Here is a 16,766-nt window from a genome sequence, read left to right on the forward strand (position 1 = left end):
TGTGGCTTGTTACAAACATAGATTCTGAGATAAACATTAGCTTCGATGATATTTGACAGTGAGTTTTACTTGCACCGACAATCACTGTAAGAGCAGGCATCATATAGTCGTAGTAGAGTTGAAAAAAAAAAAGAAGAAACATTTCATATCAAGCGCTGCTTTTAAGACCCTTCGGGTTTGCAGCTCATTCCTTCACTGCAGGTGTCTTTCATATGCAGCACAGCCTCGAGACGAGAAACACATGTTGCAGGCTGAATCTAGCTGTAGTAACATTACTGCTGAGTCGCCTACATTCACTAAGATGCAGAAGTGATTGAAGAAGATTACAATCAAAACTGATGAATGTTCACCCTCAAAATAAGGAGACTAAAATCCTCTGTTACATTTCTACGTAGATCGGTCTTGAGTTGAGGTTGTTTGGGTTGGTGATTATGGTTATTGAGCACCAATGTAAAGCACCGCACCAGCAACCGATGAAAGAAGTGTAAAGGTTAGTTGATACTTCTGGATGGCAACTCTCATGTTGCAAAGACAGAAATCATAAAGTCATCACAGTTGTTGATAACTAATCAGTGCAGCTATTCCAACACAATGGAAAAAAAACAAAAAACACATGTAGACACACAAGTTAGTCCTTCCTTTTGCTTCACATTTGCTGTTCTAAGCAAGACACGGCTCTGCTACAGTAGCTGGACAGCATGACAAAATATAATCGATGATGAAAATGATATAGCTGTGACTTAACATAGAAAAATAAATGTTCATACACGCCCACTTTGCCCAGATCGAGTTATAATGGCACTGTGAGTGATGGATAAAATTAATATTCAAGTAAAAATAAAATAAAATAAAAAAAAAAACATCCAATCTTGGCACCACCTCCACTGACACCGATGGAAACTCACAGGTGAAAACACACTAACTGACAAATGTACTTGTACTGGCAGCTTCTCACGTTACAGTTTATATACAAGTTAGAGAACAGAAAGAAGAAACAGTTTTCTTTTTTTGTAATGCATCCTATACACTCAGTTCACCCTTTTTAACACCATCCCCACCGACACATACCTTAGCATAGTAAATACACAACTCCAGGTTGCTTTCTCACCCCCCTCGCCTCCTCTTTAACATCTTTGTGATTCGGACATCGACGGCATTGAACATTCAGTCGTGTCCTAATGCACTTGTTGATGTTTCTTTGTCCTTTTCAGTATTTATTTTGTTGTTGTTTTGTTTGTTTTTTTGATAAGGTAAGATGGATGTTTTTGAAAAGAGAGAAGAGCTTTTAAATGTAGCCGGTCTGCTGGACTACAGTGCAAAAGAAGGGGTAGGAGCACTACACTGCCTCGTCTATTCAATTCAAATCACAGCAATACTTCACTTTCCTGAATGAACTGCAAATACTGTAGATATGTTAAACCGGGTTGTTTGCACGTACACAAATTAACACTACATCTAATTTACTTGGTATTGTTTTGAAACTACTCTGAGGCTTAAAATGTGTTTTTTTTTTCCTTTCAGTGATTCATTTCTTATGAGGCAAAATGTGACCGTTACAGTTCGAGCGCCACAGATGTGACGGCGCTAGAAAGAAAGCTTTTATCCCCTCCCTTTTTGTCCACAGTGTAAACTAACAGACCTTGCTCTTCCAAAAGCTTCAGCACCCTCCTTCTTTGTGCGACACCTCTTTTTTTTTTTTTTTTTTCTTTTTTTTCTGGGAGCAGAACAAAACTGTGCAAGCACGAGCTCCGCCAAAAGAAAAACCATTTGTAAATTCCAAAGACTTCACCATGGCACTTCATTCAAAATGGGAGCTGTATGAACTGCTATCGCCGGACTGCATACGTCTGTACATCTTCACGGTTTTTACCTTTGTTTAAAACTGCACTGCCATGTTGTGTATGTGTTTTTTTGTTTGTTTGTTTTTTTTTTTAGTCAGCATAGTGCATGATCGACTCGACGTAGTTTCCCGGGAAGAGTCCGGTGACGCCGTTGCAGACGCCTTCGAACCAACCGTCGTCGTTCTTCTTGATTATGTAGATGATGGCTCCCTCCATGAAGGACAGCTCATCCTCCTTGTCCTTGGAGTAGTCGTAGATGGCCACAACTGGGACGAGGCAGAAAATAAATGGAAAGAGAATTAACCTTACAAATGTCTTTTTTTTTATCGGTTTACAGACTGTTTGCTCTGGCACTAACCTTTCTCTAAATAAACCTTGGGGGCCCAGTGGGGGTCTCCGTCAGCGTAGGGATCGCTGTAGTGGACAACCGCGGCCTCTTCTTCCTCATAGTCCACGGGTGGGGGGGGAGGAGGGGGAGAGGGTTCCTCAAACACACCCATGTCCTCTGGGGGAGGCGGAGGGGGCGGAGCTGGGCTGTCTGTTACTGAAGGAGGACAGAGAAATTAAATGAGAAAAAAGAGCACACAGAGTGTCAGACCTCTTCAGGCAGGGTTTGTATGAAGTTTCAGTTTCAATATTCAGTACTACTTTTATAGACTTTAATCTAGCCAACATTTTGTCTAATTATTTTTTGCATTTTGGCAACCATCATCTAAACCAACAGGAATCTTTTTACTACAAAGAACTCTGCAGACAATTCAATTTTAGAGTAAATGTGCAGAGTTTCAAGCGTCCACTAGAGGGCAGCTTTGGGTTTTTCTTCTACTCATATGTAAGACAGAAGCTACAACTACTATGAGTATTCAGGTTCCGGATCCAGGATTTTAGAAATACTGAGGTCATGAGCACAAGTTTCAAAGCTTTCATCACACTGCCAGGAACGACGTAACATTATTGTGGGGAAATATTGCATTCATTTATTTACTGTCCTTACAATTAGTAACATTTACATATATGGACCCTACAATCCTGGAATCAGCCTATAAATACCCACCGTGTGTTAGTTATAGAATAAAATAGACTGCACAACATCTCATGATCTCAGTGTCCTCGATGGTATTGTGGCTATGGCAATAATATTATTGACTCTAGTACAACAAGTATTACTAGTATTATTCAGTTCTATGTCACCCCATAGAGAGCTAGAGTAAGAACAAAACATTTTAAACTACTTTTTCAAATAACTGCTAAATAACACTTCAGTGGTTTTGTGGCTTCATTTTAAGATATTCAAAAACTCCTGTGATTTGCATTTTTCTTCCCCTGAAAAGTTAGCACATGCTCTTTTTAAGCACAAACACCCTAAATACTCCCTTGAGTCAGTTTTGTGAGACCTACTTAGAATGAAGTGAGACTGGTTTGTATTTCTGCATTCAGTCGGGGGTGATTCTGTGTCGTACGGCTGATAGTAACGCAGGCAAGGACTCATCATTTCTATGTGCCTGTTCACAGCAATGCGAGGTGGTAATATGGGTGGATCAGTGTTATACATAATTGCGATTTTAAAAGCTTTACTCTGCCCTGACACTGATCCTTTGGTGCTGCAGTCTTTTCCTTCTTTCACCCAGTTAATCTTAAAGCGAGTCTCCCCGCAGCCTTTCACCCATATGTCCAGTGATTAAAGAACAACCCTCCCTACCTCTTATCTAACTAATTCATAAGGCTGCTGTTGAGTTAAACAACTGGTGAGAATGCACAAGAGGACTAAATTTAAATAACGTGTCCCCTCGATTCCAATCTGCTTACGCACCTTTTTCCTCTGGTCTAACAACTGACTTTAAATCTGTTTGAGCATTAAGAGCTGAAAATGCTTCTCTTGGATTGTATTAGTCATATCCATTACCCATTTTAAAGGTCTGTGTAAACACAGCATACATTACTTTTAGTCAGAGTGTGAGTATGTGGTTGGCAAGGACTGCATCTGACTTCTGGAAGCCTCTGTGACAGTAATGAATTACAATTCATGCTGACAGACAAAGCATGATATCCTCTATTAAAAAAAAACATGTCATAGCATATGTTTGGGTATCTATTTGTAAGTTTTATTAAGTATAAAGCCGATAATCTAGGAGATGAAGTTCACTGTTTTTGCACAGGAGATCCACTGCGTTTTAAGTGTTGTGACCTCCTTTGGACTGTGGCATTCTTTTCTCTGTCTGTTCAGTAAGGGTGGTTATTGCTCCTCATACTAAGTACCCAGTTCTTCTTCTATTTACATAATAATCACTGTTGCTAAAATGCAGCACTTCCTGTAAGCCAGTGGACTAGTACAGAGAAAGACCTTCCAGACACTGGCTAAAGAGCAAATGTTAAAGCTTGAATGATGTTGCAGACATTTATTCATATGAATATTGTCCAAATTCTTAATTATGTTAGCGTCTGCTTTAGAGCAGCATACATTTAGTCAGCAAACAATTACAGAGGGATGCACATATAGTATATTAAAACAATTTGTTCTGTATTGGACTGGATGACTCATAGCCAGCCGTGTCCTTCGGTTCAGTGTTTTGGCTGCTTGCCTTTAGCTTGACAGACAGATGCAGACAGTTAGACAGCTAACACAGCTGCATTTCTCTAGACAGGCGGGTGGAGAATCAGGACACGGCATCAGGTCACATTTTCTCTCCTCGGTGGACAGAGAGTACAGGACGCACGTTTTATGTGATCCATCGCCATGGCAACAGACAGACATCTGAGGGACACGGGCGCCCTCAACCCTGCACACGGTGCAGGAAAAGGTGTGCTGAGTGCAGCAAGCCGCAGTGCTGAGTGTGAATGTGAAGCAGTGTGTGGATGCTGAGACCGTTTCAGATTATTGTTAAGATGAATGAGGAAAGATGTCTCCACATAGACTGTATATACTATATGTATGCATGTGGAGATGCCCACATATGTGCTTTTTCCTGCAAATGGGCGAGAGTGAATGTTTCTTAGAGTAGGTGGATGTGAATGAATGAAAAGTATATGTTTTTTTGCATTTTATGGAAATATGCATGCATACCAGTAAGTTTGTATATATGTGTATATAATGGGTATTTACAGTGTACAGTGTATTTGTACATTTAATTGTAGTTATACATGTATATCAGTGTAACATGTCTATGTATGTGTTGAGTACTTACTGCTCTCCTGCATTCTGGCCACAAAGCCGGTCAGAGGGATCTGTGGGGTCAGCTGGACCATTGGAGGAGGAGGCGGAGGAGCCACAGACACTGGAGCGGCAACACCCAGACAAGCAGAAGAAGCAGCAGAGAGACGGAGAGTGATGGGAGGTGGTGGACAGGGAGAAAGACAATGACATAGAGAGAAAACATCATAGATGAGAGAAAAAGCAGAATGGAGACAGAGAGGGGAAAAAAAAGAAAATAAAAAAGCTTGTGAGCGAGCGAAACAGTGCAGCAAGCATTGCTGAGCAACTCATTTACACATTTCCAATCAGCGTTCTTTTGTGCTGCGTTTTTTTCAAGCTGTGCTAAAGAGGCAGTCATCTCATCTCAGCTTGAGAATCTACCTCATCAGCATCTGTTTTAAGTCAAAAGCAAAAGCTGTGGGCAGCAGAAGGTTTCTGCTACAGTGAAAGAGGTACAAAGCACTACACAAACCACCTCCCCCCCAAAAAACAACAGTAGCAAGGTGACAGAATGACAAGTAGACAAGTAGAGCTGCAGCATCCACATATGATCGAACTAGCAGTTTAACTCAATGCTCATTAGAGTAGCGTGTGTGGATCAAGAGCAACATTTGAGTTTAATCACACCCTTTGCTGAACGGCTTTGTATTCATGTAATCTCTACCTTCTGCCCTTAAAAAGAGGCTTTGACATAAAAAAAAAAAAGATAAATGGACATACAAACAAAGAGAAACACAGCTGTCCTCACTCAAAGACATGATGTCACACACATGCACGCCAGGTCTGACTCATAAATCACATGTGATGGAGGGGCGTCTGTAATCTGACTGGGCAGTAACGTCTTATTTTTCCACGCTGCTCTCACCACAGAGCCTCCATCCATCCACAGCTGCACCCTCTGAGCTCAAGGAGAGATCAATGAGCTTCCGTACGTACCGCCACTAGCTTCTGTACTGTAAAAACTTCTATTACAGTCACCAGAAATGCACACGCATCTTTCACTGTCATTAAATTTCAAAGAGAAGACATCACAGAGATCATTTGATGTACCAGTTAAGTCCCTAGTTGATTCAGCTCTGCATCATTCTCTCTCTCCTCCCAGACAAGACAGACAGCCTCCTCCCTCCTCTGTTCTGTGCCAAGGATGATGCTTGTCCTTTGAGAGCGAAGCCATTAGAGGAGAATGGCTCAGAGTGATGGCTGCCAAAATCAATCCTGCTCTTCTGACAGAAAATATGCATACGTACGTCCTGGGTTTCCCCTTGTCAAGCAGTTGTTTATGTTTTTTTCTCTGCCCTGAAATGCCCTTCTGTCTACCTGCCACTCCTGAAAAAGAAGCGTCCTCCGGCGGACTAAAGTGACAATGTCATAAGTCAATTAGAAATGGTAATGACAGCTGCTGCACAAGCAGTGCTGAGGTGGGAAGGTTTCAACAAGCCTGACTTCACTAATTATGAACCATCAATCATTTTCATTAGCCTCTGGAAGGGCTAGTCCATGCATACCTTTCATACCCAAAGGAGAGTTTTAAGCAGATTAGCATAATTATGGATTGAGGATAATAAAACAACTGCCAAGAACGGACAGTACAGTAATACAACAAATGCTGTCACATTCAATTTGGTCACGGGTGAGTCTATCTGCGAGTTTCATTAGATTAGATACGACTTCTCAGGATATTTTAAATGTCAATGACAATATAATAAGATGCTGAACATTAAAATAAAACAAATACCATTCTTATATTTGATATTTCAAAAAAATCTAACCATAGCTTTATGATCCTCCTTTCACACACTTATATTTCTACACACCAGCATTCTACCAAACCACACCCTATATATATAAGTATATTATTAGCAAATCAATGCATTAAACCTGAGTTACCTGAGTTCTGTGGGTAGGCTGGGCCCCCGTTGATGTGGGGCTGCTGGGAGGAGACTGAAGGGGCGCGGCGGTAGGTGCCTGTGGCCGACACCATGGAAGCAGAGGAGGTGGTGGAGGAGTTGTGACGGGAGATTTGGCGAGAGATGGTGCCGAACTGGGACATGGGGATGGGACCCAAGCCGGGACCCTGGGGCACTGAGGCTGAAGATGTCGCCACTGTGGGTGAGGATGGCAGCGTTACAACCTCTGATAGAGGATCGTGGTTACTGATTTACTTTAGCAGTTACTTACAGCGGTTCCAGATTTCCTCCCACATCGCTACATATTATACATATGTACACATTAGAATAAAAACATCAAGTATGTGTGCATCCTTTGGTAGGATTAACTAGTTCATCAGTCATACTGTCATACATTGTACATACATCCTGTCATTACAGGAAAAGCACAAGTGTGAATAATAAAATCAACCACGACTGCCTTCTATTTATCTGTTCCAGGTTCCTGGTATTGTGTTCACTGTCATGGCTTACTGGGACACACTGCACTTAATGAGCCATCGTTAATGTTATTAGTAACACCTGTGCTTTTGCTCCAAAGACAAGTCCATATGTCTACTGTGAAAAGATCTATAAGAGTCATAGAGTGACACACGGGGAGATACAGAAAATAACCAACAAACCCAGTAATTACTCCCCACCCGTGGACACCTGGTGAGCAATAATGAAAGGTTACAGCTGCTTGGACTCACCTTGCCCCATACTGGGAGGGGAGGGGGTGGGAACTGCTAGAGGGACACCCACTACACTGCTTCCACTGTTCTCCCTGCCGCCACTCCCACCACTGCTGCCACTGCAGAGAGAGAGAGAGAGAGAGAGAGAGAGAGAGCCTTAATGATGATCACTAAAGGAGGCGTGAGACAACCTTAATTACATGACCACTTTTGACATCCTATCATTACTCTCTCATATGTCATTCTGTCATTATACCTGTCACTGTGGCAACAGATTCACAGCTCTGTGAAAACACTTTGTGCACATTCACACATGAACAGGGTCTGTGCTACCTGTGTGTCCTGGGCCTCTGGTTGAGAGAGGCTGTGCGTGCAGGGCTCTGCTGGCTGCCCAGTCGGGCCGGGCTCGTCATGTAGTCATTAGGCACCACCGGGGGCTTCACTGGCTCCAGTGTCTTGTAGGGAGTGTTGCGCCTGGACAGAGATAATAGATAAGGAAAGAGAAGTACAGAAGAAAAAATGAACTTGCAAAAATACACAAAAAATGTTCTTCAGGCTATAAGAGCTCTGTGGATGCTGTTTGTTAATGTAACCATGGTTTACCATTCAGGACACATTCACTGCCCAAACCAAACAAGTGTTTTTTCCCTGTAAGTGCAAGGATAAACACATGCACACAGTGACGCTGGTGAGATCAGGACGACCATAACTTTAACAAATCATACATGTTAAACTATAAGTTCTTACCCCAGGGTACCGCGACCAGCCATTGGGGGGCTTGGGGGTTTCTGTGTAGGTGGGTTGGTCCTGGAAAGCGTCCCTCCTCGCCCTGCCGCATTGTTCCCATGTTGCTGGAAGAGCAAAGACGAGTTAAAAGGAGGAAAGAAGCGTTTGTATAATCTGAATAGCTGACGGCAGTGTTTCCTCTGCCAATGAATATTAAAGCCGAGGAGTCACTCAACCTGATAATAATTAAGCAAAACCTGAAGTAGTTTCAATTGAGCTTTACAGACAGAAAAGTTCTTGGAGAAAGACTGGCACTAAGGCTTGAAGGGAGCAGGTGATTGGCTGCCTAGATTGAGAAATTGTGCATGTGCATGTAAAATGGGATGATTATTAATGGGTACATATATATATATATATTTTAAATCTCCTATTACCACTTTTCTTTACTGTAACATATTATACACATTGAGCTGAACTTATACAATATTCATGGGAAAATTTCACATTAGGTATAGACTTGCAACAGTTAGACTAATGACAACTGGTGAGCATTTGAATTTTACAAGTAGCAGGCAACAACACATGAAGATATTCTAATGTATAATGACGATGCTTTGTTGCACTGTAATAAATCAGGAACTGAAATCTCACATCAAAATGTTAAATTCTTGTTTACAGTTTTAAGGGGTGTATGTGTCCCCCGATCGCTTGGAGTTTGATCAACACATGAGGAAAAGAAGAGAAAGACAAGCGTCTCTTACCTTGGCCTTAAGCCACTGAGTGCAAGCAGGCAAAAAGAGAAGACAGAATTGGTTAATGGTTTTGAGAGTGAGTCTTTGATATGAGTTATTCTAGTGATAGTCAGTGTGAAATCTAAGCATTATGCATGAACCATACTTCTATTCTTTATTATTGTATGCTGTGTTTAAGTTGTTACAGTTGGTATAGATTGAAAGAGCATCACAGAAACACAAGTAAGGGAGTAGAGACAGATAATAAGACATAAAGGACACTAATATAAGGAAACATGCTAGTGTCTAAATCCCCACTACAGGCCACGCTGCTGCTTCTTAAACCCAACCAGATTCACGTAGACTGAGTAGACTGACCAGGTGACCAAGGGCTAAAATTCTGCTTCAAGTCCATTCAATGAATCAGAAACGTTTTCTACTGACTGTGCATGATGATGATGTTGAATAATAAATAATCGTATTGTGTTTATATTGGGAAATAAATAATTGCCTTTACAGTATAGAGTGAAATTATGATATTTTTCAGACTTTCTCACATAAATAACAGCATTTCATTAACAAAGATAGAAAAAAAAGAGAAAAGCAGCAAACTTTTGGCATTATTACCTTATGAATTTAAAGGATGAATCATTTGCTCACTAGCTGTACTAATCACATCTCTTGACTCATCTTGAGTCACATTTTATAAACATTTCACATATTATCTGTTGCAATAAACTCTAACCAGCATCCATCATCAGGATGAGACATTATTTTTTTGAATGCCAGTCTCACACCTGTCTGCCAGAGATAAAAACCCACCAAACAACCCAACACTTAACGAAAAGGAACTTAACTTCCTTTTGTTCCAGTTTCTAAACACGGCTTTTGGAAAAAAAAAAGAGCAAGAAAGATTAAACCACTAACTGTACTGTTGCTCAAAAACACAGAGTGAAACTACACCTCAGCCTTGTTGATATAAGTGTGTGTGTGTATTCTGTGTGTGTCAACGTCTAGACGTGCGTTACAGGCTGTAATCAGAATCGGGATCACCGTGTCGTTAGACGCACTACAAATAATGAGCGATGCGTGAGCGACATGTGGCTGCTCTGACGCTTTCAGTGTTGCACTTGGGTAGTAAAGCACAGCGAGGCTATAAATAACAGCGGCGAGGTGAGGTTCAGACCGTTGGCGTGGCTGAAACTATGTCACCCTGGTAACTGGCAGTAATGCCAATAAAAGGCTATTATGGCGGAGAGGAGAGCACAGTCATCCGTAAATGTGTGAATGGGTCGTTCCGTGCTCGAGTCTGGCTTCCCATCTATCCGTGGGTGAGTTCCCCTGGTGATGTAGATGGCAGGCAGAGGGGCTGCTGGTGATCACGCCTTGAACGCTCGAGGGAATCCACAACAGCCAAGAGGAAATAGGCAGTGCTAATAAAGTGTTGATTCTTATACAGGATGAACACACCCATACCGTGAGCATGTACACAACAGCAAATAAGATAATATACCACTCTCAGAAGTATTTTTCTATCTAGTGGCTGCTGCAGTTGTGAGTATGAAATGATATCAATCCTTCTAAATTATTCACAGACGTGTAAGAGAGAGAGTGTTCTCGGGGGGGGAAAATATGCAATGTGATATGCATTTCTGTCTGCGCCGAGCCAGACAAACACACATCCATGAACACACATGCAGCTACACATACACAAACACACACACAAAAGCCAGACAGAGAAATCACAGAGAATTCTAAAATGAATAGCTCAAATATCCAATAGCAAGGGATATTTCAATACTCAGAGGTTTTCTTCCTCCCTAAAATGATATAAACTTTGTTTAAAAAAACTAAACTTGAATAGAACAAAGCACTCCCCAAATGTAGACTCCAAAAACAAGCCTTTTTACACATATCTGAGTCATGTTTTGGCAGCTCGTACTATTCCTTTTCTATGGAAAGAGAGAAAAAAGGGTTGAACGTTTTCTGGCATCCACACCGATGATCTGCACTGATTTTTTCGGAGATCCATCATTCGCAGCACCCATGAATGATGCTTCATTTGCATAGCGGGCCGTGCCAAATCCGTCTCAGTGTGAACCAGCTCTCAGAGGAGGAAACACTAGCTTTTGAATTTTAATGGTGTTGTTTGAAAGTCAGAAAATGGCTACTATCTTGACAGACATAGGCGTTGAGAGAGGGATGAAGAGGATGACTCAAACACTCTGCGGAAATGTATGACTCCAGCAATCGATATACATAGCTGTGTGTAGACACACACACTCACACACTCGCACGTTTTGTTAAAAAGTAGGAAAAGAAGCAGAGGGGAGAGGAGAGAGCGGATGGATCATAGGGAGAGAGAATAAAAAAATCAAAGAATGAGGCGGAAAAGGGTTGAAAGAATATGTTCCCGGGATTCAAAAGGGAATGTGATGGTGTGGGGAACACTTGGCCAAGATGTTGCTTTCTTGCTCAGTCCGGACACCAAAAACACAAAAAAACACACTTCCATTAACTTCCAGCTTGGGAAGTTGTTACTGAGCATGAAGCAAACTTCTTTACAAACAAAACTTTTTTAGTCTTGTCACAGTCTGCTACTAGCTTAGCATCTTACAAGTGTTTGTTCTATGCGTTTCCGTACTTAATTAACTAAAAGGCCAGTGTATTGATTGGCTCGCGGTGTGAGTGGATGTGTGTGAGTGAATTATGAAAGCAGACATCAAAGTGCCAGGTGTGAACTGGACTGAGTATGTGTTTTGCTGTCCTGCGATATCGATCGACACTGGAAATGAAGACGATATATCAAAGTAATGACTTTAGGATTTGGCTGCGTCAGTCTGGTTGTGATGAAGCTACAACAGTGTAGAAGTGCTTTTTGAAAACAAGTAGCTAGAAAGTGAACAGAAACAAGAATGCTGAGTAAATAAATATATTAAGATTTGTTGATCTTTAAGTCTATTTAAAGGACCAGTGTGTAGGATTTAGTGGCATCTAGAGGTGAGTTTGCAGATTGCAACCGACTGAATACCCCTTCCCTTACCTTCCGAGTAACGAAAACACAACAATTCTTATTTTCAGGTGATTATACACTATTTTAAACATACTTATGAATATTTTATTCCATTTCTGCCACGTCTGTTCTGCTTGAAGCCTTACACACTGGTCCTTTAAGGTTTTTATTTTGACATAATGATCCGAATCAGTCTTACTTTGACACCGTGTCCCACATCATCCAGCAGTGTGTAGTCGATTGGCTTTCGAATATAGCGCACTGGCCGCTCCATGTTGCCCGGGGCGATGATCTTGTGGGTGCGAGAGGTGTTCTTATTTGTGGTCAGGATGCCGATCTCTCGACGTGCCACCTTCTCCTTATGAATGTCCACAGTCTGCGGGAGAGAAACAAAGCAGGATGTGAGTGATGGGTACAGGAGGCATCCAACTTTCTGTTTTACTTCTATTACTGTAAATCATTTCCCTGAGGAGAGGCTATAATAAGAGACATTTTTGCCTGTTTTATACATGTATTTGATCAAGTATTTTTGAGTTGGAGGCCTCCTTGTCTTCTGATCTGTTGCTGTTTCCTATGAATTATCTGCTGTTGATGTAAATTCAACACTTCCTTCATCTGTTTCTAATTAAAAGCCTTCCACCAGCTCAAGGAGATATAATCCATTTATTTGCTTGAAGGGCTTTGATTATGAAATAATACGATGTGTTGAGTTTGATTAACAGAAGTTTTCATCGTCGAGATGTCCTGACTTTTAGTCCCTTGTATGGGCTGAACTCCAAAAACACTGTCTCCACTGGCAAATAATGAATAAACTGACTTTGATGTGTTAAATTGATAAAGTGCCCCTTTAATTATATAAAAAAAAGAAATTGTGTCTTTATAATTTCATCCGTTTTCTTCCTCTGTGGTTTTCAAGTCTCTCAGCCTCCCACTGCCTGGACATACAATCTGCGTCCATCCTCTGAGCTCCTACTGACCCACTATTCTACTCCATTGGCCTACACCCTGGGGGCCGTTTGACAGAGCTCTCCTTTAACCCCATCACCAGGACTGAATGAAAATGCCAGTGACCTCCATCTCTTCTGAGATTACAGTCATTACCACTCACAGCAGGCGCTCGCACGGATTGGCCTTCAATTTATGAATGATAGATGAAACTGGAAGGAGCGAGGGATGAGAGGAGGGAGGGAGAGCTGAACGAAATGCGGTGAAGAATGAGGGAGGACGGACGGCTTCATCTCTAGAATATGAGGTCACGCTTGGGAGCAGAGTGCTGACGAAGGTACAGTTAGTGTGTGTGTTATTAAGGCTCGTGTGAGGAATATATTAATCCTACTGTGCGTACTGTACCTTTCCTTGCATTTGTGCCCATTCGATTAAAAAAAAGAGACATTTTTAAAAATAAAAACAAAACGTATATGTGTGTGCGTGTTTTGTAAGTAGATGTACGCTCGCGTGTGTGTCTGAGACCCACACAGCGACGAGGTCACGCATCGGTCTCATCAGACGTCTCATCCAGTCAACCCGACAGCTCCACTGCTCCCTGGGTGCTGTAAACCAAGAATCCGACTGAGAGATTCAAAGTCTGTCAAGGTGTTGTGAAGTTGACCCCGGTCTGCAGCCCCAGCCCCCCCCCCCCCAAACTCTCTACGTGTCTGACGTGAAGTCTGTGTGCTGCATGCCAGATATAGTGTATATAGAGGACATGCAACACTCTTTTTTTAGGAGAGGAAACTGAGGCGACACGCCCAGCTTCGGTTGGGAAGTAAGAAAAAAGACCCGCCTGTTTCCTGCTAGTGATAGAGGAGAGTGGAGGTGGAGAGCAGATTAGTGGAAGCGAGAGAAAAATAAGAGACGGAGGGACTGAGAGGCAGGCACAGAGAGGAAGAGAGAGAGCAAGGTAGAGATACTAATTATGTAAAACTACAAAATCTTTCTGGTGGACTGTCGTGATCAAGAAGACATTGAGAAGAAAGGACAGCGGTGATGGAATCAATTCTAAGAAAATTAACTATTTTGTCTCTAGACGCTTGCTACACTGTTACATCTGTATGTGACAATTGGATCCTGTCAGCATCATTTCAGCATTTCCTCTGCACAAAGTTATCTAAGTGAGGCTATCTTTATGAAACATCTAGACATAATAACTGTTACCTAATCACTGACGACAGACCTCTGTCTGCCCTTCCTGCGCTCTCTCAATCTCATTTTCTTTTGTAATCTCTTTACTCTAATAAACATCTGGCTGTCTGCTCACCCTCTGCAGTCTGTTTGTGGGAACAGATGGTACAGCTGTAATGTTCGCTGCTGGATCTATAGTCGCGTCCTAATAAATCTGTGCTTTAGCAAATGATTATTCTCTGCGATTACAGTGGAGCAAGTTGTAGGAAGTACACCCTGTCACACATTTTATTTTGTCCTCTTGAGGGTGGAGATATTTCACAACTGCAGTGCAGCAAATGTAAAAAAGAGAGAGTTGTACACATGGTTGTATCTGTAGATGTTATCAAAAGTCAAATGTCAAGCGTGTTTCTTGAGTGATGGTTCTTATTCAGCTTCTTTGAATCGCTGCCGGTGTTGAAGTGTTATTGGCAGGAGGAAAATATGATGTAGTCCGCGTTGAGATTCCAAGGCGTGTCAGGAGACGTGTGATATCATACATCAACGATCTCATATGTAGCTTTGTAGCTAGTCTACAAATTCAGACAATTCTGCTGTAGACATAATATTCTTTGGGCCGTGACTAAAACCTCACAAGTGTCCCTATCTGTGTTATTATCATATTTTGAATGTACGGTCTGAACTAATTCTAGGTTGATCCTGCACTTGAGAGGATTTGACCGATTGAAATGGAGCCGAGAGAGACACAAGTGGGTCATCGAGCTGATGAATGACAAATTTTGAGCAAAAAAAAAAAGGAAAGAGATGAATCAGAAAGCAAACTGGCAGACAGCAGGACTCGAGGAAATGTAAAAGAGGGCTTGAGAGACTCGTGGGAAGGGCCTTTATGTTTTGAATTACCAAAGAATCAAAATGAAGTGCTTCCATTTTGTTTACCATTAGAGTAATTTGGCTCCAGATGAATGCACAGACGTAGTTTTAGGCACGACCGTTCAAGTTAACTGATTCGTGCACGGAGACGACATGTGCTGCCACAGCTCTACTTTGATTAAATAAGCTGCTGATTTGCATTTAGGTAGCAGTCTTTCTTGTATCATTTTGTGACAGCCTCCTCTGCAGTGGGGCTTTTAAATCCAGAGATGAGACTTGGATTTGGCAGGGAAGGTTTGGCTGCTTCCTCTTTCCTTTCCCGATCTAACTTTTTTCACATCGAAACAATTTGGACGACCAAAGCCAGAAAAATACTTGGCACAACCGAGCGAGTTTAAAATTTAATTTCTTGGACGCATCACAACTAGAATAATGAATCAGAGACCTGGGGAGATACCTGTCTGAACAATCTTAGACTGAGGACAATCATTTTCAAACTCCTGAAGAATGAAGAAATGAGATGTATCATTCTCCTTCATCTTATCGGGGCTTTCCATAAAAAATTCAACAACGGAGCTACACTGTAGACCCAGCTCTCCTCTTCCCAAATAGGGTGTTAATTCTCATACAGTAGCAATCCACTTCTCTGATATAAACATGGCCATCATATCTTGATGTGATTCGAACGGTGCTTTCAGACAGCTAGTGGCAAGGAGAGGTGGGGCGGTGCCGCTCTCGCGAACGCGCACGGCTCTTTGCCACTGCTGTCGGAATTCATGATGATTTAACTTTCTGAACTTGCCGGCGCGACTCTCAGCGTGACCATGGCAACCACAGACACTTCTGCGAGGGAAACGCATATGGGAAATGACATAAGAGCTGATTTCAGGCTATCTTTCCTGAGTTTCCTGAGTGATATACATACCTCTGCACCAGCAGAGAACAGACAGATCGATGAAGAGAAACAGTATTTCAAGTCTGATTATCCTGTTTGAGACAATAAAAAAACATGATGATGTTTGTAGTAATGATGCTAGTTAGCAAAACTTACTATAACTAACCTGCTCTGTTTAACAGCATGATGAGATTGTACTGGGTGGTAAGCAGCAACCTGTGCTTTAGCCTACAGGCTTGTAGCCAATATAAAATACAGAAATCAATGTTGCCACAGTGGCAAGCACTCGCTGTCTGGAAGCACATTTACACCTGTGCTTTTCCTGCAATGACAAGTCAAAATGCTTGTTGTGACTAAGTTTAATTTTGATCATGATGGGAAGAGGAAAAGGAGCTATTTATAAGGAAAAATGCTTTCAGTCCCATCAGCAGTTAGGTGGCCTTACTGGCTTAACAGTTTCTGTCTTTGGTGCTGTCAATCAATGTAGTTACAATACCCTATAGTGCTATTACGCCTGCAGCAGAAATATCAATGGGGGAAAACGAACTGATCATCTCTGAGGATCGATATCTAAAAGACTTTCTTTGCTCGTCATTAGAGAGCACCTCACTCTGCTCCATCCTGTAGCCTGCGGAGTAAAGCGGGAGCTGAAAATGCTAACCAGGCGAGAATGCTGGCGTCAGGATTTCGCTTCATCGCTGACGGGCTTAATGAAGCACACAGGGAGGGGACGGGGACATTCACTGGCTGACAGGCAGG

General features: G+C 42.0%; 1 protein-coding gene across 5 annotated transcripts in view; it reads right to left on the minus strand.

Moving 5' to 3' along the window:
* Window positions 1-1,724: 1,724 nt before the first annotated feature.
* LOC137193799 (abl interactor 1-like) overlaps window positions 1,725-16,766 on the minus strand; it is a 22,612-nt gene continuing 7,570 nt past the window's right edge. The window contains exons 3-11 of one of the 5 annotated variants that reach the window (XM_067605170.1): window positions 12,321-12,497; window positions 9,139-9,153; window positions 8,399-8,502; window positions 7,985-8,125; window positions 7,670-7,770; window positions 6,919-7,134; window positions 5,024-5,113; window positions 2,200-2,385; window positions 1,725-2,107 (exon numbers count right to left, since the gene is read on the minus strand). In XM_067605170.1, coding sequence (XP_067461271.1) covers window positions 1,932-2,107; window positions 2,200-2,385; window positions 5,024-5,113; window positions 6,919-7,134; window positions 7,670-7,770; window positions 7,985-8,125; window positions 8,399-8,502; window positions 9,139-9,153; window positions 12,321-12,497 — 1,206 coding nt within the window. In that variant the 3' untranslated portion in view covers window positions 1,725-1,931. Of the gene's footprint in view, window positions 2,108-2,199; window positions 2,386-4,222; window positions 4,619-5,023; window positions 5,114-6,918; window positions 7,135-7,669; window positions 7,771-7,984; window positions 8,126-8,398; window positions 8,503-9,138; window positions 9,154-12,320; window positions 12,498-16,766 lie in introns of those variants that run through there. The other 4 variants (XM_067605172.1, XM_067605171.1, XM_067605173.1 and 1 more) reach the window with 4 other exon arrangements.

This window comes from Thunnus thynnus, chromosome 12 (genome assembly GCF_963924715.1).
Source record: "Thunnus thynnus chromosome 12, fThuThy2.1, whole genome shotgun sequence".
Taxonomy (NCBI): Eukaryota; Metazoa; Chordata; class Actinopteri; order Scombriformes; family Scombridae; genus Thunnus; species Thunnus thynnus.